Source organism: Eschrichtius robustus, chromosome 16 (assembly GCF_028021215.1).
Source record: "Eschrichtius robustus isolate mEscRob2 chromosome 16, mEscRob2.pri, whole genome shotgun sequence".
Taxonomy (NCBI): Eukaryota; Metazoa; Chordata; class Mammalia; order Artiodactyla; family Eschrichtiidae; genus Eschrichtius; species Eschrichtius robustus.
In genome coordinates, this window is record NC_090839.1 from 22,161,405 (window position 1) to 22,189,260 (window position 27,856).

The 27,856-nt window shown below is 47.3% G+C and overlaps 1 protein-coding gene across 1 annotated transcript in view; it reads right to left on the minus strand.

Moving 5' to 3' along the window:
• Positions 1 to 2,551: 2,551 nt before the first annotated feature.
• CTNNBL1 (catenin beta like 1) overlaps positions 2,552 to 27,856 on the minus strand; it is a 164,111-nt gene continuing 138,806 nt past the window's right edge. The window contains exons 14-16 of the mRNA XM_068565617.1: positions 14,131 to 14,268; positions 13,829 to 13,901; positions 2,552 to 2,744 (exon numbers count right to left, since the gene is read on the minus strand). Coding sequence (XP_068421718.1) covers positions 2,656 to 2,744; positions 13,829 to 13,901; positions 14,131 to 14,268 — 300 coding nt within the window. The 3' untranslated portion in view covers positions 2,552 to 2,655. The remainder of the gene's footprint in view (positions 2,745 to 13,828; positions 13,902 to 14,130; positions 14,269 to 27,856) is intronic.

Below are 27,856 nucleotides of genomic sequence, written 5' to 3' on the forward strand. Positions count from 1 at the left end.
AGCCCTACCCACCTTCTCTTCTATGTTGGCTTCTGATGCACTTGTGGGAAGCCTGGGGCTCAGGTAGAATACAGCTGGAAAACTGCTGGACAGAACTTCTCTGGATGGATAATCAGGTGACAGCAGTTGCTTCCGGGGATAGGGAGGCCCAGGGGCGGGTGGGAGATGGGAAGGGAGACTCCTCTCTGCATACCTATTGTTAAAATTTGAACTTCTGTACCATGTACAAGCATTACCTGGGTAAGAACAAAATTTAAAAAGAAAATAAAGCTGAAGGACTAATGATCTAAGTACAAACCTTAGTTCAAGAAATTTAAGATTCTGAACTTATTTATGAAACAGAAACAGACTCATAGACATAGAGAACAGACTTGTGGTTGCCAAGGGGGAGGAGCAGTGGGGGAGGGATGGATTGGGAGCTGGGGATTAGCAGATGCAAACTATTATATACAGGATGGATAAACAAGGTCCGACTGCATAGCACAGGGAACAATCATTTTGCTGTACACCAAAAACTAACACAACATTGTAAATCTACTATATTTCAATAAAAAATAAATTAACAAAAATTTAAGATTCTATAGGTTACATTCGTTGTGAATTCATTAAATCCCATATGGACAGTGGAACAGATCGAAGTGGACTGTATCAGTCAGGGACCTGTGACTGTCTCCTGAACAAGGCAGCTCAAGGGAGGGCAGAGCACGGGCTGTGGAGTCAGACCTCGCATTGAATGCCGGCTCCGTGCGTACTGGTCCCAGGGCCTTGCACAAGTTACTTACCCCCTGGGACCTCAGTCTCGGCTTCAGTAAACCGGGGATAATGATGCCAGCAGGGCTGTCGTGCAGGTTAGAAAGAAGGGACGTAAAGTGAGTAGCACATAGCAGGTGTTTGATACATGGTCGCTATTATAATTACAGAAAAGTGAAATTAAAAACTAACTAAATCCAGGGGCTTCCCTGGTGGCGCAGCGGTTGAGAATCTGCCTGCCAATGCAGCGGACACGGGTTCGAGCCCTGGTCTGGGAAGATCCCACATGCCGTGGGGCAACTAGGCCCGTGAGCCACAACTATTGAGCCTGCGCATCTGGAGCCTGTGCTCCGCAGTAAGAGAGGTCGCGATAGTGAGAGGCCCGCGCATCGCGATCAAGAGTGGCCCCCGCTCGCCGCAGCTAGAGAAAGCCCTTGCACAGAAACGAAGACCCAACACAGCTAAAAATAAAAATAATAAATAAATAATGAAAAAATAAAAATTAAAAAAAACCCAAAAAACTAAATCCACAATGTGACTGTAGGGCAACTCTGATTCTGTAACGGGCCCTGGAGCAGGCTCAAGATGCCTCTCTGGGGAGCGCTTACCTCATGGTAGTAAGAGGCACACCGTCCATCTTCCCGCCAGGCTGGACATGAGCACCGGGAGGGTAGGGCCTGCCTCACCCACTGCTCCGTCACCAGCCCAATCCGGGGTGATACAGGTGCCATCTGATTCCGAGTCCCCCTGGGGGGCTGCCTGGGATGGCGAACAGTTTCTCCCGGCATGTCAACTCTGGCCAGATGGTAGTGGCCGCCTGGAGCCCTGCCCCTGGGGGCTCACTGAGCAGCCAGGGCTGCTCTGACTGAATGGTGGCCACGGGCACAGCGCAGAGCATGCGGTGTCCCTCGTAGCTGACCTGCTGACCCTGGGCTAAACACTTCATTCTAAGTCGGTTGTCCTCCCACTCCTCACTCACGAGGACTCTATTCTCTGTGACAGAATAAAAACACGCTCAAGGACCGCTGACTTCTGTAGAGGAGGAGACCAGCTTTCTCACAGTCCCTGTAAAAGGGGTGAGACTGCAATTCTGAAGCCACAGACGTGTGAGGGAAGGACAAAAGAAATCACCGAATGGGTATTATTACCCCCACTCTGCAGATGAAGGAAGTGAGATTCAAGAAGGTGAAATCACTTATCCAAACTGCCATAGGTGGTAAACACTGCAGCTGGATGTGGACCCCCTGTCTACTCTGAAGTGGTAGCTCTCACCCTAACGCTAGGAACCACCTGGGGGCTTAGGACAGTACCAGCACCTGGGCCTCACTGGACATTCCGATTTCATCATTCTGGGGTGGGGCCCCACACTGATACGTACTTTTAAGCCCCCTTCCAACCAGAGCGACTCTGACGTGTGGCCGGGGTTCAGACCGCTGCTCTGAGGACTGTGTGCTCTGCGGGCGGTCTCGCAGTGCCAGGAAGCCCTCCCCAGGGTGCTTCGGGTGCTTCTGCACGAGCCCCGTGCCCCGTGTTACACGCCCAGGCTCTTCGTGTCAGGGCTGGAAGCCCCAGAGAGGCCCCCGGTCCATGCCTTCCCCTGCCCAGCCGCAGACGGGCAGCCTCACCGCAACCCCCAGGGCAGCCACAGTGGCCACTTTATCACTCATCTGCTCTCAGAGCCTCAGGTTCCTCACTGGAAGCGGGAGGCCAACCACTAAGCCTCCTCAGACGCGTTCCGTGAGCACTGCTGGGAAAGGTGTTGGGTAAAGGTTAGAAGGCACAGAGAACACCAGCCCAGGAATACCAAAACTAGCTTTTATTTGTCCAAAAGTCACATCGAGCTCCGTAAAAACTGTTTCTGGGGGAGGCCCAGAGAGAGTCCCTGCTGCCCAGGGCCAGGGGCCGCTAGAAGTTCTCCAGCAAGCCCAGGATGCGCTTCTGCTCGCTCTCCCGGAACTCCGGGCTCCGGCCGTCCCCGATGTTCTCCGCATACTCTGGGGAGACAGAGGCAGGGTTAGGCATGAATCTGAGGCGTGGGGTCCTTCGTGGCCGGGTCACATCATACCTCTCTCTGAACCCCAGCTCCCGTGGGGTGTGTGCTGTTCTAATGCCTCTAGTGGCACCCACGGTGGCAGTTGTGTGCAAACTCCTTGGTCTTGCATTCAAGGCCCACGGTGGACAGGGCCCAACTCCCCTGTCCCTGCCTGCATTCCCCTCCTAGCTGCAGCCTTTCTTCACTTAACACACACAGTGGACGCTATTATGGGCAGGTGCTGCCCCAGACCCAGTGGTTCCCAGAGCGGCGACCCCAACCAACAGCAGCAACATCACGCAGGAACCTGTTCGAAATGCAGATCTGGGGACTTCCCTGGCGGTCCAGTGGTGAGGACTCGGTACTTTCACTGCCAGGGCCGGGGTTCAATCCCTGGTCGGGGAACTGAGATCCCACAAGCCGCATGGCGCAGCCAAAGTGAAAGAAATGTAGATTTGGGGGTCCAATTCAGACCTACTTATTAGGAAGCTCTGAGGATGGGGCCCAGCGGTCTGTGAGAACAAGTCCTCCAGGCAGTGCGGATGCAGCTCCCATGTGAGAACCACTATTTGAGGCAATGGGGATAAAGTCCTGATCAAAACAGGTGACAACCTCTGCACTTGTGGAGCCTACTTCCCAGTGGGGGAGACAAACCGCAAGGTAAGTAAAATATATAGGGTGGCTGTCCGAAGGCTTCACAGAGATGGGGGATTTAATTAAAGACCTGAAGCAGGTGTGTGCGGGAATACCTAGGAGCGAGTGGCAGAGCGGCCAGCAGAGCAGGGGCTGAGAGGGGAGCACGCCTGGACCCTCTGAGGTGAGCACGGAGCTCAGAGCCGGGGAGGGGCGGGCCACTGTCAGGACTTTGGACTTTCCCCTGAGATGAGAAGTTATAAGAGAGTTTTAAGCAGAAGAATGACATGATTTGACTTTAACCAGCTCACTCTAGCTGCGGTGTGGAAGCTACCCTGAAGGGGGCAAGGGCAGAAGGAAGGAGATGTGATTTGATTGGTGGTTTGGTCCAAGGAGGTCACGGTAGAGGTGAGAAGTCTTCAGATTTTAGATGTATTCTGAAGGTGGATCCAGCAGGATTTACTGACAGACTGGAAATGGGGCGTGAGAGAAAGAGATGTGGATAGTGAAGTTGCTAAGAAATACGACAGGGTAGTGGAGAGGGTGACAGGGAGCTTGGAATTCCTCCAAGGAATAAGGGGAACAGGTGTCTGCACCACCAAGGAGGGGGGCTGGGGCACAGTCCACGGACATGAGATGGAAACAAATGGGTGTTTTTTGGAAAGAGGGAGGGAGAAAGAATGGTCTAGAGACGCCCAGGAGGCGCGTGGAAGGCCCCCTTCCCCGTCTCCAGTAGTAAAAGGCATGTGGGAGAAAGTAGGTACCACTTGAGAGGACCCATCCCTGGTAGAGACAGTTTTAGTTAGAGCAGGGAGATAAAGGAAATACGCCTAAAGAGGGTGGGAATACAGGACATGATGTTGATGACAGGACATAATCAAAGAGTTGTAAGGTGGGTAAACATATGGTCCCGTTTCCCCTGTTGTCCCAACAGAGTACTTAACACACCTCCATTTTATTCTCAAAAGTGTCCGGGCCCCCCCAGATTATGTGGTCAGCTGGTTTTAGGAGGCGGGAAGGGGTGCGATATGGCACAGAAATGATGTGTGGAGCTTAGGGACGAGAGTGCAGGGCCTGAGTGGTGAGTGGGGCCCCGGGCTTCCTGCGGTGACTCCCAGGAGCTGGTGCACAGAGCACAGTGGACGGGGAGGGGAGACGGAGATCCAACTCCTCTGTGTGCTGAGCGTGCCCTGCCCCGCCCTCAGACAGGAGATGGTGCAACACTGTGGGCTGTGTTTGTATCCTGACTCTGACTCACAATCCTAGGTGGCCTTGAGCGGTCTCCCCCTCCACAAATGCATGTAAAGAACCTATAATAACAGATGTTCAAGATACGCTAGTTCCCTCCCTGAGCCTGCTTCGCTCAGGCCAGCAACATCTCTGGGGGGAAACACCACACATCCTTCAAGGACACCTTCTCCACGAAGCCCCACCTGCTCACCTCTGACTCCTGTTCCTGTCCTCAGGCCTCTGTCTCCACCGCAGGCCTGACTTCTAGATCATCCTCTACTTGTCCCCTCTCTCCCTCTAGACTGACAGATTCATGAAGGTAGGGGCTTTCGCCTTACTTTCAGCTAAATTCCCAGCAGAGCCGGGCTGAGAGCCAACTACCAGTCTGGTGCTGTGAATAAGCTCTCAGGGCAGTGGATCAGGATGAGTGCCTGCGGGTCTGCCCCCAGCTCCCTGCCGGGGGTGGCCTGAGATGGAACAATAGAAAACTCTCTTGCAAGAGGCTTCTGCATAATAAAACATCTGCTCATCCAAATCAGACAAAGAGTGGGGAAAGGGAAGAAAGCCTGCAAACCCTCCCCTACCTCCCATCCCCCACCATGATGGAGAAATAACCTTGCCCCTGCCACTTCTTCATTTTTCCTCCGTCCTCTTTATCACTTTGGATATGTGCCGGGAAACGGGACTTGGGATTCAGACATGTGCCAGCTGTGTGTCTCCCCCTGGAAATCATCCTCTTCTGTTAGGCCTATCCATCACCTCCAACAGCAAACGGCTGTGATCCCTTCTATTAAGGCTCCTTAAAGGGAGGGCTGGGGTGATGGGAGAACAGAAACCGGGCTGCGGGAGAAGGCTAGGGGCTGTATGTAAGTGGCATCTCTTACTCACATGTGAATGATCTAGTTGCTGCCCCAGGAGAGAGAGAAATGACCATTATAGCATTTAATACCCTCAGAGGCATGGTCTGAAAGCAAGTCTTAATGGATTGAACTAACACTTTGTTCTCCTAATGTATTCTCAGACCCAGGAGAGAGGGAAGTGGAGAAACAGTCTGATTCTTTGGGGCAGTGATTTTTTTCCAAGTAAAGCCAACTTCCCTGGAGGGACCTAATCTCTTTCCAGGGATGCGCAGAGTACAGGAACAAAGTCTGTATCAATCCCCTGCTGAATCATCCCTACCAAGGACTTAGAAAAACACATGCCACCGCTGTACACAGAGCACCCACCCAACGGACAAGTCTCCTCTGTTGCTCCGCATGCGGGGAAGGAGGAAACAGTCAGATTACCTGCTCTCTGGAGATGGGCTGTGAAGGAAGTTAGTAGGATCTGGAAGAGGGGCTATCCTGTACAGAGTGGAATGGGACCTCACATGTGGTGAACACTGTTTACGTGCCAGGCATTTATCTATATTGTCTCATATAATCTTTGCAGCAATCCTATAAGGCAAAGAGCACCATCTCTGTTTACAGAGATGAGGAAACTGAGGCGTATCAGAGAACTGAAGCAACCTGCCCAAGTCTAGGATGGTAGAGGAGCTGATATTCAAACCAAGAACATGTGTCAGAAGTGAAAAAGGCACGTCAAAAGCCATGGGGGGTGGGGCTGGGGAGCTGGTCCCCAAAGTGGCATCCTCTTACCTAGGCAGTATCTTACCCTGCCTGTTCCCCATCCTTTGGGGAAAAAATCTCTAAAGCAGCCCAGCTGTGGCAGGGCATCTGGCTACAACGTCCTCATAAAAGGTAAGGCTCTTCAGTGCTTTGTGACCACCTAGAGGGGTGGGATGGGGGGATGGGATAGGGAGGGTGGGAGGGAGACGCAAGAGGGAGGAGATATGGGGATATATGTATATGTATAGCTGATTCACGTTGTTATAAAGCAGAAACTAACACACCATTGTAAAGCAATTATACTCCAATAAAGATGTTTGGAAAAAAAAAAAAAAAGGTAAGGCTCTGGAGGGAATGTCCCGGAGTAAAGGGGCCTCAGCAGCCAGAACAGATGTGCAGTGGGTTGCTGGGGCCATGCTCCCTCATGCCAGGTCACTGAGTGTCAGGGCTGGCAGGCCTCTCAGAAATGTACTGCAACTGGATGGACAGGTGACCGGCCAGGATCCCGCAGCGAGCCAGTCACAGGGCCAGGCCCAGCGGGTGTGACAAGCCCGGAGCGCTCTCCCACTGGCCGTGGCAGCTGGTACCAGCTGTGCACCTCACCTCTCACCCTCCACCCCTTACCCCAACTTATTCTTTGTTTCCAGAGTAGAATCCTGTTTGGAGCAAGCCTTGGTGGCGCCAGCTACCTCTGGTTATTAAAGCTGCTGCAGCAGTTTATAAATATTGAACGGATTCCTCCCAGAGGTCTTGGGAAAGAGTTCTCTTTGCTCTGTGCGCGCGCGCGTGTGTGTGTGTGTGTAAGAAAGGGAGAGAATGCTGGAAAAAGAGAGACGCTAGATGAAGGGAGAACTTCAGGGTGGGGGAGAGGGAGAGGGGAGACAGGAAGAGCGTGAGTCGGGCCGGAGAGTGAGAAACACGGTGTACACATAGACTCCCTTCTCGACTTCTCCAGCATTTTCAAATGCTCTTACAATAAAGGCTTTCATGGAGCTCAAAAACAGGCAGCAGTGCTGAACGCATAAATATTAAAGCAAACTTTAGACAGCAGGTTTACTATTCAGACATGGAATACAAGCTGTTCTGTTTTTGGTAAGAGGAAGAGGGAGGGACACCCGGGCTGGCGGATGGGGAAGGACTGTCTTCGAGGACAGAGACTGGGACCAGCGCTCACAAGCCTGGTTCAGATCCCTGGACCTTAAGCCTTAAACACTCACCCTTGAAAAAGTGCAGGAGGAAGGGTGAGTGGGGAGAAGCGGAACGCCAATAGTTTTACACTGAAAACGCTTGAAGACATAGAAATAATCACAAAATAGAAACTGGGAAAGTAAAATCCTTTGAGGTCTAACAGAGAGTCCTTAACGACAAGGATGAGTGTGGAGGGACTAATGTTACCTCTCTAGGAGGAGGAAGTTGTGCTGGGGCCGCAAGTGGGGATATAAGCTTCATCAGGGATCCGATTAAAATGAAACCTACTTAAAGGAGGAGGAGAAGGAAACTTATCCTTTGCTTACGGCGCTAACAGGGTCACATCCCCATAGACCATTTTCCCACAGACCTTTCGGCTGCTTGAAAAAGCACCACCTACCCCTTCCACCCCCACCAGGCCCTGAGGAGTATGGCCTGGGTGCTGGTCCATGGGCTTTCCTGCCAGCACCGGTGAAAGGATTAAGCCAAGGAAGGGAAGGAAGGAACCTGCATTTACTGAGCAGGTATTCTGTCCCAGGCCCCCAACTGCATTTCAACCTCAGCCTTCCTTGGGGCAGTATTCACTTTCGGTTTGTTTCTTACAGAGGAGTAAAGGAAGGCTCAAACAGGTTATCTACTAACTTACCCCAAGTTACAGAGAGCCAGAATCCTTGCTGGTCTGTGCCTCTCAGTTCTGCTTATTCCTGCGTGAGCTGGGATGCGAATCACAACGGTGACGGTAGCTACCATTATCAGGCACTTATTATGTGCCAACATGTAGGCACTTTACCTGCAGCACCTCATCTAATTCCCACAGCAACCTTTTGAGGCAGATTACCCTCATCTTACAGACACTGTGGCTTAGGGAGAGGGCAAGTAGCTGCCTAAGGTTAAACAGCCCCTCCGGGGTCCTTTCCTGCCTCCCAACCCTAGAGGCCACAGCAGCCATGGCCTGGTGCAAGTCACACACATCAACGTGTCACCGGAAGAGAGAGAAACCCTATCAGCTTCTGCAGCTTTCAAATCACAGAAGCAAAGCTCAGGTTACCAAGAGCTGAAATCAATATGGAAATACATGTTTATGAGCTTCTGAGAGAAGACTTCAAGCCATAAAGAACACAAGCAAATCAAAGGGCCGGGAGCCAATCTCCGAAAGCATTCTGAAGTCTTTGGCTCAGTCTTTTCGCCACCAGTGACAGTTTTGAGTCAGTAATCCTCTAAGCTTTCCTCTGCCAAACAGCCCAGCACCACCTGACCTTCCAACAACTTTCACCAGTGACTAAAACATTCAGGAGACTCACCAGAGGCTTCCATGGTAACCCTTGGCACAAGTATTTATACTAAGAAGCATTCCCAGGTCACAGCTCCTACTCCATGTCCAAGGAGAGGACCACTCAATGTACATCTGCATCTGCCTATGGAGGTCCTTCACAGGCTTCAGGAAGCCATCTCCTTACTTACAGTCATCAACCTCACAGGAACGGAATACACAAGGGTGGTTGCCAGGGGCTGGGGGAGGAGGGAATGGGGAGTTAAGTGTTTCATGGGTACAGAGTTTCAGTTTTGCAAGATGATAATAAGTTCTATGGACAGGTGGTGGTGATAGCTGCAATGGTTAAAATGGTAACTCCTATGCATACTTTACCACAATTAAAAAAAAAAACCCCAAGCACCTCCTCCTCTGTGCAGCCTCTCTGGATCTTCAAGCTCCTTTTAAATCTCCAGCAGAATTAACTGTGCTTTCTTTTTTTTTTTTTTTTTTTTTTTTTTTTTTTTAAAACATCTTTATTGAAGTATAATTGCCTTACAAACTGTGCTTTCTTGAGTCTCACTCCATATCTTAGCACTGACTTCAATCTGCTTTGTGTTGTGCTTATTTATTTCACATGTGATGGCACTGAATTGCCCTGGGGACAGGGCCTCCTAAGTGTCTCACTCATCTAAGGAGCCCACCTAGTGCCCTGTGATGCCAGTGGGTACTCTGTAAAGGTGGATGCCCTGAATTTTCTTTCTTAAAATGCAGTAGGAGTGTATCAGCCAATTGGTACAGTTAGAGCTCTCCTTTCTGCCAGATGGAAGACCGACTGAGTCTGGATCCAGTTTCCAGCATTAATAATGACTTGGGTAACATCCCTTAACCTCCACAAGTCTTGGTTACCTTAACTGCAAAATGGAGACTGTAATCCTGCTTTTAGGACCGTCGTGAGAACCAGAGAACATACATTAAAAGCCTGGCACAGAGGACATGCTCGGGAGTGACCACTCTACCTACGGTGGTCCCGGATTTCTGGAACAGCACAAAGAAGCCTGAAGCACCACCTCAGCAGCACCCTCAATAAGCATTAGCTGAGCCCCTTCTCTGCACCAGGCGTGCGCCAGGCACCGGAAGATAAAAGCCAGGACGACTGTCACTGCCCTTTCAGAGCACGTGGTCCTTCTCCGGCACAGAGACCACCGTCCCCTAGGCGGGCAGCAGAGGCCTCAGGTCAGCGCTGCTGCAAGATCAGGGAAAGCTGGACTTTGGGAGCACTGAGTAAGCAGTCTGCAAGCCAAGGGACTTTAATGAGCCATCAGTTATTCCCAGCTCTCTTGGCACCCCCAACAGAAAAGGAGGGAGGAAGATCGTGAGAAAGGGGACTGAAATATAATGGGAAGAGTCCCCTGCTGGGCTTGCCTCATCAGCGTTTTCCTGAGACCTCAAGGGATACATCAGCTGTCATCCTGCCAGCAAAAGTTAGGAAATATATAGGCCATAAAATCAAAGAAAAAAGCTTGCATCTAATTAGCATGTTAAAAAAAAAAAAAAAAAGGAAGCAACCCAAACTGAAAAACAAAATTAAAATCAAAGAGGACAGACTGATGCGCTGGTTTTCTTTCTGAGGCTCTGTTTTTTCGCGCACTGTGATGGAGTGAAGGGTGGAGGCAGGAGGGGGAGGGCGGGAAGGCTTTTAGGAGGTGGGCCTGAGCAGAGCCCGGACGCCACCCCTACCCAGCCCTGCGGTGGCCTCGCCCCTTTCCAACCTCAGCACTACCCCGAGGGTGCTCACTGCACCACTTTCAAGGGCTGCCGAGAGGCAGCCTGTGGCACAGCTCCACCACCCAACGCCGCAGGCAGATGGGCTTCCTGGGGCCAGCGTGAGCCCTTTATTATAACCTTAACCTTCCATCTGGAGAGAACTCTTTCTTTTGTTTGTCTTCAGTGGTCAGCGTCCTGTGAGGACTTCTTTGACCTGGGCAACAACATCTAATTTCCTGGCTTTAAATACCACCTCCATACTACTGACTTCAAATTGTCCAAACAAGCACCTCTCCCGCCCCAATGAGAATGTCTACTCTCTGCTGGCCAACAAAGGGATGTAGGCGCTACCCGTACCCCAAACTCACCGTGTAGCCAACAGAACTCGAGAGACTTGCCCAGCAATACTCCCAACCCCACCCAATGCTCCAGCCTCCCTCACCCCTGCTTGGCCTCCATTGATGTGGCAGAGTCCGTATGAAGGCCGCTGATGTCCTGTGTTGGACCTCTGCTCCTTCTGCCTGGGACGTGCCTTTCCCTCTGGGACACCATTCCCAGTCCTGGAGGAGCCTTTCCTCCCCTGGGATTCCTTGGTATGGCCTGTGCCTCCATTACTGCCCCCTTATCACTCCCTTAATGCTGTTCACAACTTTAACGCAGCACCTAGCACATCATGGTTAGTTTCGAGTATCACTTCCAGCTAGACCATGAACCCTCAAGGATAGGGATCTTGCTTATTTATTATTCCTTGTATCTCTAGTACTGGATACAGAGCTTGGCACCCAGCAATGCCAGCTGAGTAGTTGTTGGAGTGTGTATTTCACTTAGCTTGATTATGGTTGGCCATTTCTACATCTGTGTTCCCCAGAAGACTATAAGCTCCATGAGGGCAGGTGCTGTGTGACACCTTAGTAGCACAGTATTAGCACTGTGCCGAGCCCTGAGGAGAGTCTCAGTAAACATTTGCCAATTTAAATTCACACAAGGGTAGAGTTTAATTCAACAACGTTTAAAATATTCACCGGGTGTCCATTATGTGCCTGTCATTGCTCTAGGTGCTGAGGAGACACGGGGAACGAGCCAATGTCCCTACGTCACGGAGCTTACATTTTAATGTATGAGACACACAAACCAAGGAAACAAAGACATAAATAAAAATAATTACAGATTGTGATAAGGGCTAGGAAGGAAATAAACTGGGTGCTAAGATGGGAAATAACACATGGAGAGAAGTGGATTGATTCAGGATGGAGACTGGAGGCAGACATGGCAGCTTTACTAATGGACTGGCTGTGAAGGGTGATGGCGAGAGCTGAAGGGCTGGACCTGGGTCTAGAAGGATGGATCTGAGAGTCTGGACAGAGCGGGAAAAGAAAGCAACAGGGGAGAGGAACAAGAGTGGTGGGAATGAACACAGCATCTGTGCAGGCTGCTCACCTGCCCAGACAATCAACAAATGTCTATTCAGCACCCAGTATGCGCCCAGTGCTTTAACAGGCACTTGGGGAATAAACTGGGATCTGAGGGAGACAGAGGCTGGCTCACAGCAAATGAAAATCCTGAATAACCTCAGGTATATGTGTTAGGATCTCTGAAAGAAAAGCATCCACCTACTACGTGTCAGCACCTGTTAAAAACACTTTTCCTTTCTCAGATCGCTGTTTTGATCACAGGAATGGAGGTGCAGGGAGAAGCCTAAATGCAGGAGAGTAGAGCTGAGAGTAATAAAAAGTTCTAATTGAACATGTGGGCGTTGAAAGTAAATGCCATTTAAAGGCTGGGGTTGCAAATCACCACAGCTGCACCTTAGGGAGGAGGCGGCATGACACTCTGAGCAGTAACTCATGTGAATGTGACACTGAGAAAGAGGAGGGAGCACCCGTGATGCCACTGTGGAAGATGCTAGAGGCTAGGTTCATGAACAAGTTCCCCCTTTCCTCCTTCTGAGGGAGAAGACAATACATTCCAATGCCTCGAAGGCTCCATCTGCAAAATGGGCACGACGGATTTACCATCCCCACCCTCCTGGGAGGGCTGTGCTGATCATGTGATTTCCAGGCCTATGTTTTCACTCACACTGTTCCTTTGTTTTGGAATGTCTAAGACCCAGCTCAATGTTACTATTCCCGCAAGCCTTCCCATGGGGTTTTAGCCATGCCTCACTTATAATGCTGCTGATGATAATCATCATCATAATAGTTCGTAATACTCATAATAGCTAACATTTGCCAAGAACTTATTAACTTGAGATATTTTCCATATATCATCTCATTTAATCCTTTTACCTAATCTATGAGGTCCCAGGGCAATTAGATACCTTGCCCAAGGTATCACAGTAAACAGCAGAGCCAGGATTCTGTTTCAGGAGCCAGATCCCAGAACCCATGGCTCTTAACTTCTCTTCACTTTATTATATGTATCATTTATCTCCACATTTCATCTCCCACATGTAACGGGAGTTATAAGCCACTTACAGGCAAACTCTTTGAGTAAATCTAGCCTAATCTCTCATCTTAGAAGTGGGCAGGACAAGGGTCAGAGAGAGAGAGAGATGATGTGCCTGCGGTTACGTCCATCACGACTCTCTCTCTGAACTCTGGCATTATCAGTACTGTAAAGGCCAATACGGGCTTCTAGCCGCCATGTGTGTTAGTCTGTGCTAAGTGGCCCGAGGGTGGAACTGCACCACAGAGCTGATTGAGAGCGTGCTCACCGACTGGAGGCCTCTTGGGAGCCACTCCAGCTGAGTCAGGTCCAGCCAAAGATACAACAGCATTTGAGAGACCCGTTGGGGTAGGTGAAGGAAATTCGCCCAAGCACTTTCTGTGTGCCAGGCACTACACTGGATGCTATCATGTAAGTATCTTGTGAACTTTTGCAAAATTTCTTCTAGATCATGCTCACACAGCTGGGGGAAGGCAGAGCTAGCACTGGAAAGCAGGCATCCTTCTTCTACTACACCACACTGCCTCAGATTCACTTCCTTCTGCCTTAATTCCAGGTAGTTCTTGTTACTTCCTTGTTTTTTCTCCCTAAGAAAGCAATTTCCTTCCACTACATGCAGTTTGGAACTGGATTTTTTTGTTTATTTCTTGTTTGGTGTTTTTCTGTTTTGTTTTTAAATTTCCAACCCCTAGTGCTTCTTGTTATGTGTTTTTAAAATTCTGGAACTAGAGGGTCAGAGGCAGAGAATAACTAGGTTAGTCTTCGGTATTCTGACAAGATGACCTGGACACACACTGAACTGGACAACACACTTAAGCCTTCAGTGCAGAGAATGCTATGCACCAAATTCCAGGGATATTGACAGAGACAGAAAGAAAGCATCGTCTAATTCCCTGGAGCCCCAGACACAAGCAACGTGCAACTCACCCTTGATGATGTGCCTGACAATTTTGATAGAGCTTCCACGCATATTTAGGATTTGGTGAACCCTCTGGCGAATCTAATAAGGAAGGGGAAGAGTGGAAAGAGAAAGAAAAAGCATCACTTGCCCTGGTAGACATCAGAATACGTCGTATTGAAAGTATTCACCTCACCCCCATCCCTAAAAAAGAGGGCCCACATAGAGTGAAGGAATTCAAGGAGAGTGTGATCCACTCCACTCTACCTAAGCAGGTGGCAAGCAAGGAGGCAGGGAAGGAAGGGCCCATCCAGGGGCAGCCCCCTCCTACCTGGGGCACATTGGCATTGCAGATCTCTGCCATGATGTAGCAGATGTGCTGGAGAACAAAAAGCCCTGCGTCCAAGCGCCGGAGGTAGAACTCATCCTCAATGTCATTGTCTATGATTTCTCCACGCCGGACCATGTCCTAGAAATGAATGAACGTTTGGGAATAAAATCCACACAGTGAGTGAAGGAGGAAAGAATAGGTTTCTAGTCCACCCATAATACACAGAAGAATAGTAATTACAACTACAACAACAAAAGAAAACCACTCTGCCTCGATTTGCCTCCTGCTTCTCTCATTATTCTGAAGTACCTTATGTTCTCTTGTTGGCCCAGGGAGTCAAGATTAAAGTCCATTTTTCCTATACAGTGACTCAGGGCCAAAATGATCTCATCAACGTATTCAACCTGAAAAAATAAGCTGATGGGGACACAAATCTATTCATCTGCTTCTACTCATTCTTTACTCTTTGGTTCCAGCCTCCATACATAACCTCTCTACAGATATACTTAACTCTCTTTCCCTTCCAAATCAAGTTAACCTAGGGAAGAGAGGTCTGCTTTCTCTACGATTCTGTCTTGGTACCCTGGTGATGGCACAGGTACCCAATCTATGCGTCCCTTTTGGCTTACATTTTGTTAGATGCAAAATGCTGCCCATCTTTCCCATTTTGTTCCACAAGTTCAATACTCCCTCAAGGCCAAAGTCCTAATTAGTGATGGGAGTCTCTTTCCTAAACTTTTGTAACCCCAGACCTATCAGACTTGCTGTCCCCATATCTATTCCTCTCTAGCAGATTCTTTAGAAAAAACAAAAACAAAAACAGCTTTATTGAGATACAATTGACATACCATACAATTAGTATAGTCAGAGTTGTGTAACCACCATCACAATCATTGTAGAATATTTTCATTCCCCTCCACCTCCAAAGTCCCTCATCCAGTGGATTATCACCACCTCTGCCAAGAGGGCTCTTCTTCCCAACTCAGGGACTTTAGGGCCTTCCTTCCTAGGGATTCTGGGGTATCTCTCAAGCCAACACTATTTTTAAGCTACCTCTCCTACAGAGCATTCCCTGATTATTTAAAGCTAAAAACTCCTCCTTCCCAAAATTCCTGACAGCACCCTTGCAGGTCACTCCATGACACGACCTCTTCTGGCACGTCGTATTCACACTGATTTCAGTTATCATCAGCTCCCTGTTTCTATAACTCCCTTTATGTCATGAGGGTGAACTGTGAGCTCTGTGAAAGTGGGGACTGAATTCTGTCTTTACATCCCCAGCTCAGTAAACATCCATGCAGTGAATGAAAGGAAAAAGACATCTCTGCTTTAGGCTCTCAGCTCTCAGGAGTCAGAACTGGATGAGGGACTCATTCTACACGACTAGCGACTGGTCTAAGAAGACAGGTGCTTGAATACATGCTTTTGATGACAACAATCCATTTCTTTTTTTTTTTTTTTTTTTTTTTAAATTTATTTATTTATTTATTTATTTATTTATTTATTTATTTATTTATTTATTTTTGGCCGTGTTGGGTCTTCGTTTCTGTGCGAGGGCTTTCTCTAGTTGCGGCGAGCGGGGGCCACTCTTCATCGCGGTGCGCGGGCCTCTCACTGTCACGGCCTCTCTTGTTGCGGAGCACAGGCTCCAGACGCGCAGGCTCAGTAGTTGTGGCTCACGGGCCCAGTTGCTCCGCGGCATGTGGGATCTTCCCAGACCAGGGCTCGAACCCGTGTCCCCTGCTTTGGCAGGCAGATTCTCAACCACTGCGCCACCAGGGAAGCCCAAACAATCCATTTCTTAATTCCATCAGTGGTTTTATGACCACGGTTCCCTCTGACAACTCAGGCTCCTGTCACTGACAGAAGCCCTTGGGACCCTGCTTTCCACTCTCCCAAACTCGAAGGACTTACCACTGTGGTCATCAATCTCCAACCAGCATCCTTCAGAGACTATTTAGACGCAGATAACATGCTTCTTTATTTGCCCAGGGGGCCAGCCTGCAGCTACACAAGGCTACTTTTCATCTCACTCCCAAAGGCCTCTGTCTGTGAGGCAAAAGAGGGCTCTAGGTTTGCCAGGCCTTGCACTGCCCAGTAAATCACCACCATAATTCATAGCTTCGTTTAGTAGCAAATTCCTTGGTAATCTGGTAATAGTGCTAATGTTCATGAGGTAGTCATGGAGCACTGGACTGATGTCCAAGGAGTTTAAAAGTAGAAGGGCCTCTTTAGTTTCTCATTTGCTCATAATCATAACTTCCTGCTCCAGAACTCCTAAGTGTTCAGCAGCTGGGGGCCCAGGAAGGAAAATTACTCTTGACTTTCACTCATGCAAAAAGCATTTGCTGCTAATACTTCACATTTCTATAACGCTGCAGAGTTTAAAGTGTTATTATGTATATGGTCCTTATTACCAAATTTAAAGAGAGCAGGGAAGGGATTATTCATCCCACTGTACAAATTAGAATCCAAGGCACACAGAGGTTAAGTTTACCAGTTACTAGAATATGGACTCCCCGGGGACAGGAATCCTGCCTGATTCACCTCTGAGGTGGAAATGAATAACATGAAGCACAGTGTTCAGATCTGGACCCTGCTAAGTGCCTAGTGGCAAGAACACCTTTCTAAGCATTGAGTTCAGGCAGAAAAGGAATGAAAATGGAGGTAAGGGGATGCCCTGGTCTTAGTCACCAAGAAGCTGACTGTCTATCCGGGAAGGTCACAGTAACACAGAAAATGACCAAAAAGTAAAGGGATACAGTGCGCCCACAAATTTAAAGTAATTACAAGTGGTGGGTGCTAATCAGGGCTGGTTAAGATGTTAGGGCATTGGGAAGAAGTGACTTTTAGATAAGGTTTCAAGGCTCCTGACTGGCAGACATAGCAGAATGAATGCCTTAAGAATGAAGGCCTTCCTGTGGTCCGAAGCCTTACGTAAAATGCCTTATACAGTTCATACTTTCTGCTCACTAGCCCCCGACCCATACACACAGCACAAACAGGCCTGCCCTCCCTTTTCTGGCCCCTTCACTTTTGCTTGTAATGTGGGTATTCTCCCCAACCCCCAATCTCTATCATAATGTATTTAAAGTCTAAAACATGATACTCCTTACAAAACTTCTCCTGACATCTTTAAAAACTTCTCAATGTTTTCCAACTTGCTATGATTTTTCAGTCCTCAAAACCCCCAAGTTTTGGATTTGTACCTCTTTTATGGCACCTCCCATGCCCTGTCCTGCAACAGTTAATCAGATGTGTGCCTCTTTCCTGTGTAGGTTCCTTGAAAGCAAGAGTTGTAAAGTTTTAAATCATCTTTGTACCCTAGAAAGCACCTTGCATGGTACTTTTTTGCATAGCAGACTCTTGAAAAGTATTTGTGGAACAGGATTGGAAAAATGCAGGTAGAAGTTCAGCGGTATTAACGAGCTGTGTGTGCTAAGACTTCTGTGGATGGGGTAGGAGGGGAAACATTAGGAAATGGCGAGGGACAGTGCCTCGGAGGGCTAGCTGGTGGGAAGCTTGAATGCTGGCCAGAGAAGTGAGATATGATGAGCTGCAGACTACACTGTGCAGGAAAGTGAATGAGGATGTGCCAACACCTCTATGACGGACACATCGGCTTAGAGTGTTGAGAGGCAGGCAGAGTGTACAGCTCAGAGGCCACAGTATCAGCCTATGTGAGAAGTGTTATCAGATGGGGAAGAGAAGAGGGGAGGGGAGCAGAGGAGAGGAGAGAGACCAAACCCTTAGAGGTTTGCAAACATGGGAAATTGGAGAGAAACATATTCATTCATCTACCTGGTAAAGATTTCCTGAACACCTAACTATGGGCCAGGTATTACATGATGTACCAGGGGCAGCAAAGATAAATAAGACAGTCTACATAATCAAGGAGATTAAAGTCTAATGAGGTTAACAAATATGAACAAACTTCTTTTTTAAATGTAGTAATGGCTATTATGAAGGACCTCTCAAACTGTACTGAGTGCCATGGGACTCCAGAAGAAGGACAGACTAAGTTTGTTTTGAGGAGTCAGGAGAGTTCAAGGGAAATGTATCATTTGAGCTGGATTCTGAAGGCATTTGACAAGCTGGAAAGAACATTCTAAACAGAGGGAACAATAGCATGGGTCAACTCGGCTAGGGTGGAAGAGAACAAGAGTGGAATATCACTGTCATTAACAGAGAGAAGGAAGAGAAAGAAAGGAGTGTTTCTTTGCTTATTAGATCCTAGCTACCGGCAGATCATAGTTTTTGATTGATTACTACATACCAGGCATTGTGTGAGGCAGTCTGAATAACAGCCATTGCTACCACCATCTACCCACCTTGGAGGAGCAGCTAATGTCTACTGGGGGCTTATTATAGTGCCAAGGGATTTACCTATACTTCCTTTACTTCTCACAAATATTACGCGGTAGGGACTGTTACCCCCATTTCAGATGAGGAAACTGACTCAGGCAGAGCAACCTGCCTAAGGCTAGTGGGTAGGAGAACTGGGATTCAAATCCAAGAATGGGCTCTTTTCATACTACCATGGTTGTGTAGGTATACGTTTTAGAGCTGTTTGGAGAACAAAGGAAGATACTGAATAACAGAAAGGCTTAAGAAATAGAGTTTAGCAAAATTAAATTTCTCCAATTACGTCAGAAGTGCCCCTGGTGATTTTTTCTTTTTCACACTCTTCCCCACAATCTGATCTTCTTTTAACCAGACATAATGTACCTTCCAACTTCTCTAAATACTGTCATGTGGAAAGGATGGACCCAAGAGAGCATTGCCAAATCCTAATTTTTCCTCTTTCCTCAGAACTTCAAGATTCTAACAACGTTCAATTCGACATTCTACTTTTAGACACAAGGCCACATGATTTGAAAGTGAAATTTTCGAATGTAGATCTGAGATATGATTACAGTTCATCTCCAAGAGAGGCATCACCATCACCGCACTGAACAGGCACAAAGACGAAGCACAGATTGGCTTCTAAGATGGAGTTTTTGCCCTGACAGATTTAGAAGCATCATAGAAACCAGCACACAGAGAAGGTGACTGCTGTCAGGATAGTCCCTAATCTAGCCTGTTACAACTCTGTGGCATGGGATATTTACTGCTGAGTGGATTCACGGAAGCTGAGCACAAATGTGTACTCCATGTTTAAAGGGAAATTAAAAAAAGCAGGGTGATTATGTATTATTCTGATGGAAAATAAGGAAGTTTGGGTACAGTTCTTTTAGGCTCTCAAGTTCTGGTCTGTTTTAGAAAGAAGAAGGATGGTATGTCACCTTTATTATCCACCCCTGTCTTACAATGTGTGAACAGAGTCGACTTCTTATAAATGGATTAATGCATTTTTGGCTCCTTTTCTCCGTTTCTAAGACACTAGATAAAAATTTGATCTTGAGATAAGGACTTGATATGGTTCTTTGGATTTCTGTTCGTAAGGAAGACCTAGACATCTGAAAGAACTAAGCAAATGGGATCAGATCCCAACTCTAATACTAACTTACTAGTGTCCATAGGCGAGTCATTTAACTTTTCTTGGCCTTGGCTTCTTTGCTTGGAAATTAGAAGCCTAAGCTGGATCAGGGAAGGGAAATAGGGTTCCTGAGTGCAACTCTAATTCACTGTAATTACCTATAGATTACCATATTGGAAAAGCACTGTGCAGCCAAGTTGGAGCTTAGTAGGGGAAGAACACTGAAATCAGTCAGCACTGTTTACACCAATCACAGGTTGGGGAGTGTAGGGGGCTGACCTCTGTCTTCCCTGATCTGGACTTCTTGAAGGTTCCTTTTAGCTTTGATAACCTGTGGCAAATCTAGGACTGAAGCACCTTCATAACCAGGTGCAGTGAGTTTCTGCCTGCATATGGGTAAATGGACAGACGGGAGCTGCTGACTGACAGTGCTCCTAGACAGTCAGAAGAGTCACTGGGAGACATGCCTCAAGTAGAAGACACAAACTGTCACCTCAACAGGACATGGTTAGCACTGACAATTAGCTCGTCCTCTCATCAATAAATTAAACTTCCCTGTAAGAAAGAGACAACCCCTGGATCTGCTATTATATTAGACAGGCTATTTTAAAACAATTTGGGCAGGCAAATCAAGTGCTCTTAAAATGGGAATATGATTAATAGAGATTAAAGAGAAATTCCAAAAAATCAGTAACCTCCTTAAGTATTGTAAAGATATCGTACTTTACAAAATTTCAAAGTGAAAATCTATATATACGTTGAATTGTATTTGAAATACGACAGGAGAGTTATGATTTAAAGGATGTCTTCCACAAATTAATTCATTCAGCTCTCACCTTTGAGAAGAGTGAAGGTGACCGTCTTCTCTGTGAAGCAATGACATCTCAACAGCCACATACAGCATTTTTTACTTTTCAAAGCAGCGGATCTGCATTAACCTCACTTGTTGTATATGCCCGGTGTTGGGTATGTACAGCAAACGCCATTTTCAGATTTCACAGATGGAAAAATTGAGATAGATGTCAAATGACAGTCACTGAGTTTCGGTTAGAGACTTGACTGGAACATGATTTCCTAGTCCAAAACCTTTTTCCGTTAGTCCTTTCACTCTGACAAGCGATGGGCAGCAAAAATGGAATAATAACAGCAAAATTTCCTGAGTCCTTACTGTCTGCCAGGCACTGTGCTAATAAGCACTTTCATGGATTTCTCATTTTTCCTTAAACCCCAAGAGGTAAGAATCATTACTATTTCCACTTTCAAATGAGAAACTGAGGCTTAGAAGAGTTGGAGAACTCTCCAACGGTCACAAAGCTCAGAGTTAAGTGCTGGAGACGGGATAAAAACCCACACAAGTCTGGCTCCAAGCCTGTGAGCACTTCCATAGTTCAAAGAAGGAAAAAGTCTGTTTTATAGACCTTTTCTGGTATTAGCATATGAGTTCTTTATGCCATATCTGGGAACTACTGCAAACCAGCAGCATTAAATGTAAGGTCATCTGGCTCCTTTGCCTGTCTTTTCCTTATAAATTGAAGACACTTTAAAAAAAAAGAGGGGGGTGGGAATCTACAGCTAGACCAGCAAATTCCACACGCAACTTGGGAGAGTTAAACTCAAAAAAAAAAAAAAGACACTCTGAAAGGTTTTATTTTGTTCATTCCATAAGAGAGGGCTAGAATAAAAAACTTAGATGGTAATTCAGTGAATAGCTCATTAAGTAGAACAGATTGCAATTCACAGCAGCATAAGCCTGTTTGGGGGCCGCTAAAATAAACAGCTTCGTCTCCAAAGACACACAAGGAGGTGGTACGTGCGGCATCAAGGTGCCATTTCTGCAGGGCTGTGTGTGTGTGTTCTAACCCTCCTCCAGCCACATCCTCACTTTAAATGTTAATCTGTCTTCGGGAGCACTACCAAATCACTACCTTTCCAGGTGCCTCTATCTCTCTCCGCAGGCAAGTCGCAAGCCTCCAAATGAGCGTGTGGATGCTACTCCTAATCTGCCCCTGACAGGCAGCGAGCTGCCCCTCGCTGATGGAAGGAGACAGTCGTAACAGAAGCTGCTATGAAGCCAACAGGAATCCCTCTTTTCTTAATAAGAGAGGACATGACTCAGAAACCCAGCGGGGGTCACAGTTACTGTCTGTAGTCATGGGCAGGAATTGCCCCACCACTGAGAAAAGGCCAATTTCCTTTCTTCTTCCAAAGCAAAGGGAGAGGTAGGTATGTGGAGATGGGGGAGGCACAAGCAACAGCAAAACAGAATCTTCCTCCAAGAGCTTCTGAAATAGGGCAGACTGTTAGAGAAGGATCCTAGGACTGCAGGTCACTTTCAGCACGGGAAACAGAGGCTGGAGAATTAGTAAAAGGGATTTCTTTCTTTTTTTTTTTTTTTTGGAGAATATACAGCTGATAGCAGCTCTAATAAGAATCCAAGGATATCAGGCCAGAGTTTGCCCACAAAGGGAAAACTATGTGTTAGGCCAGCCTTAACACATGAGCATGTGCCAGGTTTTTACAAACAATCTCATTAATCTTCAAAATGACCCTCTAATAAAACTATCACGAAAACTAATACACATACACACACAGGGCAAGGCATTTCCCCAAAGAACAGAATATAAGTGTGGCAGAGCTGGGATTTAACCTTTGGCTGTATGACCCCTGGGTTCATGTTCCTTCTATGGTACCATGATACCTCCATCACAGGTAGGCCATCCATTTCTAAATTTGCTAAAAATAAACAAACAAACAACTAGACTACTAGAATATTCATCTGAATTTTCACAACATATAAGCCAGCCTTGAGAGAACCGGGGCTTCTGTGAAGTTGGGAGAGACTGTGGACCCCACTGAGAGAGGAGGACAGAGAGGATGAGAAAAGCAAAACGGAGTGCCCAAGGCTACACTGCAAGGTAAGAGTCAGAGGTGGGGGGCCAGAACTCAGGCCCCCCAACTTCTCCTCCAATGGTAGGAAGGATGACTGTGATCGGGAAGGGCGCGGGCAGGGAGGCAGGAGAGAGCGGGTGAAGGGGCATATGGCTAAATCTGCATCTAGGAAAGAGGGAAGCAGGAGAGGGAAAAGCACCATAGCATCCCCTGCCCCACCACCTCTGGCTTCTACTGACTGTAAGCTGTGTTCTGCCAAGTTCATAGACTGAGAAGTTTGGGAACCACTGTTTCAAGAACAGCTGAGAGGAACTCTCAGCAGGACTCCCTTTTTTTAGGCTTGCCCAGGAGCTTCCAGCAGTTAGCAGAAGACTTGACGGCAGTCTCACACTTCCACTGTCTACACACCTACCAGTGCTTTACGATCACCAATCCCACTCATTCGTTCCTGCGCTTTACCCCCCTTGTACAAATCCTTAAATGAGTTTCAAATGCTAAGGAAATAGTCAAAGTCTGTTTCAGACATCAGGGCCTGTGGATACTGTTTCATTACAAGGAGTCCCTCTTTCTCTTTCCAGGATAAAGCCTGGGATGATTTAACTGTGGCAAAATTAGCATGCAATTTGTAAGTCATTATGGTGCAAAGTATGTGGCGAGAACACTTTATTGAATAAACCTGCTGAGAATAATTTTCCTAGGAACTAAAAAAAGGAAAACCTCTCTTCAAGGCTCTCCTCCTCCTTTTAAAATCCCTGCCAGTATCTATATAATTATGTCTTACTTCTGACACTCAGAAGCCTGGCATCTCTGTACATTTAACCAACAGAAGCCAGAAGGAACCCATGAGAAGTCAGGATATCTTCCCAACAACAGGGACCTTGGCATTTTCTGGGCTTCTTGTTGCTTGGGGAGTCAGGTGAAATCTGCTGAGACAAGCACCCTGGGTATTTATAGATCACAGAGAACTGCTGCTCACTAGAAGACTCTTAAGAATTACATGCCCTTTAAAAGGTTAACCAGGAAGCCCAAGGGTATGTTCAGATACACTGTGGCCCTGAAGTCGCATGGACACTGAATATAACGTGAAAGTATTGGGCAACTGCCCAAGACGTGAAAGTCTTTCCTAGTCACAGATTATTGTAGGTAACGTGATTTGAACTGAGCATGTATACAATTATCAGTTTGTCCTATAGACTCTTCTAAATAGGAGTATCTTTGTGTGTTTAATATAGCTACAGGTATGCCACAGAATTTACACAGTTGTAAAAAATATTTTTTTGATGATGGGGCTATTCAGAGAAAACAAAAATTAGGGTTAAAATGAGAGTTTAGATGTAATGTAGAAAACTCAGGACCCTCTATCTTCCTTAATACCCATGGACAAATATTAATTTTATCTCATGAGTAGTTGTCCTTCATTTACTGCATGTTAACCACTATGTAGCTCCTAAGAATATGATGAACAAGAGATTAGAGTCGCAGAGACAGAGAGTAAACAAACATATAAAACAATTACAGGTTACGAAGAAGCACTGGCGATGGGGACACTACTTTACATATGGGTGCCACTGAAAAGCTCTCTGAGGGGGCGACATTTAGGCTGAGACCTGAAGGTAGAAGGAGGCACCAGCGTGAGAAGAGGCAGGACGGGGAGAAGCAAATGCAAAGGCTATACAGCTGGAAGCTAATGCACAGCAGCAGGAGAGGAGGTGGGAGTAGAGGGGACTCAGATCACACAAAATCTTGCAGTATTAGGGAAGGAAGAAAATCGTGTGTGCAGAGAGGTGGTGGTAGAAACAGTGCTCACAGAGAAAAAAAAAATAAAGGTTCTCTGACCACCTCTACAGGCCAGGACCTGTGGAAGCAGCTTTCACGTGTGTTATAGCTATGTCACCAAATTCCTAAATATGTAATTCCTCACAGACCCACAGGTTGGGACGTATACCTTAAAAACAAAACACCAGAAAGGAAGAAAATAAAGCTGGGGAAGTTAGGCTATTTGTCCGCAGTTGAAGAACCAGAAGAAGCCTGGCTCTAAAGCCCATGCTCCCCCCTCACACCTTCTGCCCTGGAATATAACTTATCACTCGCCCCAAAACTTAACTTGGCTTCCCACTGCCCCTCCTTTGCTCCTGTTCCTCTCTAGTCTGGAAATGCCTTCTATGTCTCCTCCTTTTAAGGTTCAGCTTGAATTCTGCCTCATCCACAAAACTGTTAGGGGTGACTCGAGGTGCAGATGGCTTCCCCCCTGCTCCTTGGCTTCTTCCAGCCCTCAGCAGCGGCAGCAGTACTCCTGGGGCCCATTCTTCTTTTGACACTTGCACCTGTGCTCACCCCCAGCCAGTGCCTAGCTTAGTGCCTTGCACAGAGCAGGTGCCTGAGAAACATCTGCCAAATGACTGGATTCTTTTCAGTGAATCTTGGTCAACTGCAAACCATGGACACTTGCACCGTGCCCACGGGAATCTGAAGTTTGCAGGGAAGATGGTGGCTCCGAGACACTAAAAATGTCAATACTTGATCCCCCTTCTCTTGGTCAATACCTGACCCTGTTATGTAAGGTGTTTTTTGTTGCAGACTTGGCAGAGTATATGAGATATTTATTCATTATGGATCTGACAGTCAATGTTATCAAATGCCTGAGAAAAACGTATTCAATTCAGGTCAACAAATATTTGCTGAATTCCCAGTAGGTGTAGGACATTCAAGTTTAACGGGGGTGGGGTGGGGTGGGGTGGGGTGAGGCAACAAATCGTTTAAGAGAGACTTAAGAGAGTAGACTGCATGAAGGAGAGACGAAAAGAGGTGGTTTGTTCCAGGTCACTTCATACCTGTGAGGCGGCTTATTCTGGCAGGATGAGCCTGAGCGCTGGCAGAGAGCGCTGCTCACAAGCACGTCCCTCACCCCCCACCCCACCACGACTCTCCGAGCAACGCTGAGGCTGCTGAGCACTAATAGCCTTGGAATGCTTGCCAGTGCCCAGCAAAACAGCCTTGGCATCAAGGAGACAGGTGTTTGTCAGGGAATGGCAGGGCCCGGCGCCTGTGGCACACAGAAGCACCGTGAGTGCTGGCGAGAGTGGCTGCAGCCATTACTCTCCCGTCAGTGCTAATCAATTTCACACCCTCTTCAATGCTGATAATAGATAATCTTGTGGGAAGCAGCCCAAGTTTCTTAACAGCTACATGCAAGCTGCTCCCTGACGCCCAACAGCTTACTCTGGTCTTTCTCAAAAAACAAAACAAAAGAAAACAACACCCTCCCCCCCCAAAAAAAAACAAACAAAAACCAAAGTCTATTGCAGCTTCACCTCAGATGAAGCATCTGATGGTGCCCATGCTCTGGTCTGCTAGGACAACTCCTTCTGGGTTACCTGGTAAGGAGGACGCTCTTAGGAAAAGGACTGCCTGGCATACTTAAAAGTTGCACGGGAATTCCAAAGGAAGCTAGGAAAATCTAACAGCAGCAGTAGCTTTTACTTGTTGAACAAAGTAAATACATAGTTTAGGCTTAGTCTTCATGATAGCACTGAAAGGGAAGTGTGATGGCCATTTTACAGATGAGGAAATCACAGCTTGGAGAGGTCAACTCATTTGTCCAAGGTCTCAGAGCTAGGGAGCAGCAGAGCTCAAATTCAAATCCAGGTTTATCTGACCCCCTACCTCACGCGCAGCTTTCTACTAGGCTGCTGCTGGCACTCCGTGAAGAAGACAGCCGCTGATGAACCTCTCATTGTGCTTTTAATCCATTTCATTTTCAAAAAATGGCAATTACCAAAGTATGCTCACCTGAACCTGAGGGAAAACGTTAAGTTGGAGGGGATTTGAGAGACCGCCTTTGCTGATGCCACGTTATGGCTAAGAATCTGGGGCTACACAAGGCGCAGTGACAAGGTGTGGCGAGGCAGTGATTTAGAGGTGGGTGCCCGCACTAAAATCCTAGTCCTCGGACTCCCAGGTGCTCCTTCAACCAGCCCTGAAAATCTCCTTCAGCAGATAACTTGGGGAATTCCGTCAGAGCAGGAGTTCTAATTGTCCCATGCCTGTTTCCCTACAAAAGTCTAGGGAAAGTTCAATTTGTTTCTAATTATCATTCAGTCAAAGACAAAGAATATATACTTTGGCATTTTAACAATCACCAAGTGTCGACCATGTACAAGTTACTGTGAATGGAAGAAAAGAGGGAAGAGGAAAGTTTAATCAAAGAATAAAATAAAGGGGGTGAGGTGTGTGGAATGAAAGGACTGTGTGTGGAACATGCTGGTATCTGAAGTCCAGCCTCAGAATTCAGAGTCTCTGCCATTTACCCTGTAATAGTATCACATTAAAGAAGAAAGTCCCAGTCAATCAATTCAATCAATCAACAAACATCTGAGGACTTACTAGGTTTAGAGAGCACAGGGAAATCACAAGAATGATACATATGGTTACCTATCTACTGGTATTCATAAATGAAGGTATAGTTTGTGAAAGGGAATGGGTGGCTTAGAAGGGCACAGACAACAAGGTCACTGTTTTCCCCAAGCTCTAGTCTCTCACCCTGGCCTGAGGCACAACTTGCGGGAAGATGCTAGTGTAATTCCCAATGCACACAGCTCTGCCTCATGGCTGGCCTGCCCCAACACAGATGGGAGGGGTGCTGAAACAGGCTCTCCCACCAGTAAGGCTCAAAAGCCTCCAGTGTGTCTTTAAGGCAAGAAGAGTGAAAAGAAAATAGAGTGATATAGCAAGTCCAGATCACGAAGAAAATGGGCTCTACTACAGACTTTGAAAAAAGCAAAAAAAGGATCATTGTGCAACATGACCATAGACTGAGGGTACTTCCCTGGTGGTGCAGTGGTTAAGAATCTGCCTGCCAATGCTGGGGACACGGGTTCGATCCCTGGTCCGGGAAGATCCCATATGCCGTGGAGCAACTAAGCCCGTGCACCACAACTACTGAGCCTGTGCTCTAGAGCCCACGAGCCACAACTACTGAGCCTGCGTGCCACAACTACTGAAGCCCGAGCGCCCTAGAGCCCGCATGCTGCAACTACTGAGCCCACGTGCTGCAACTACTGAAGCTCGTGCTCCACCACAAGAGAAGCCACCGCAACGAGAAGCCCGCGCACCACAACGAAGAGTAGCCCCTGCTCGCCGCAACTAGAGAAAGCCCACACGCAGCAACAAAGACCCAACACAGCCAAAAACAAAAAAGAGAGAGAATACAAATCAGACATTAACCAATATGAAAACCTGCCCCAATTAAAGGGACAGATGAGAAAGCTACAGAGGCCAGAGAGAGCAGAGAACAAAATAGAAGCAGATGAAAAATACAGGAGGTAGGATAACACCCTAGGTAAGTATGGCCTGTCAAGA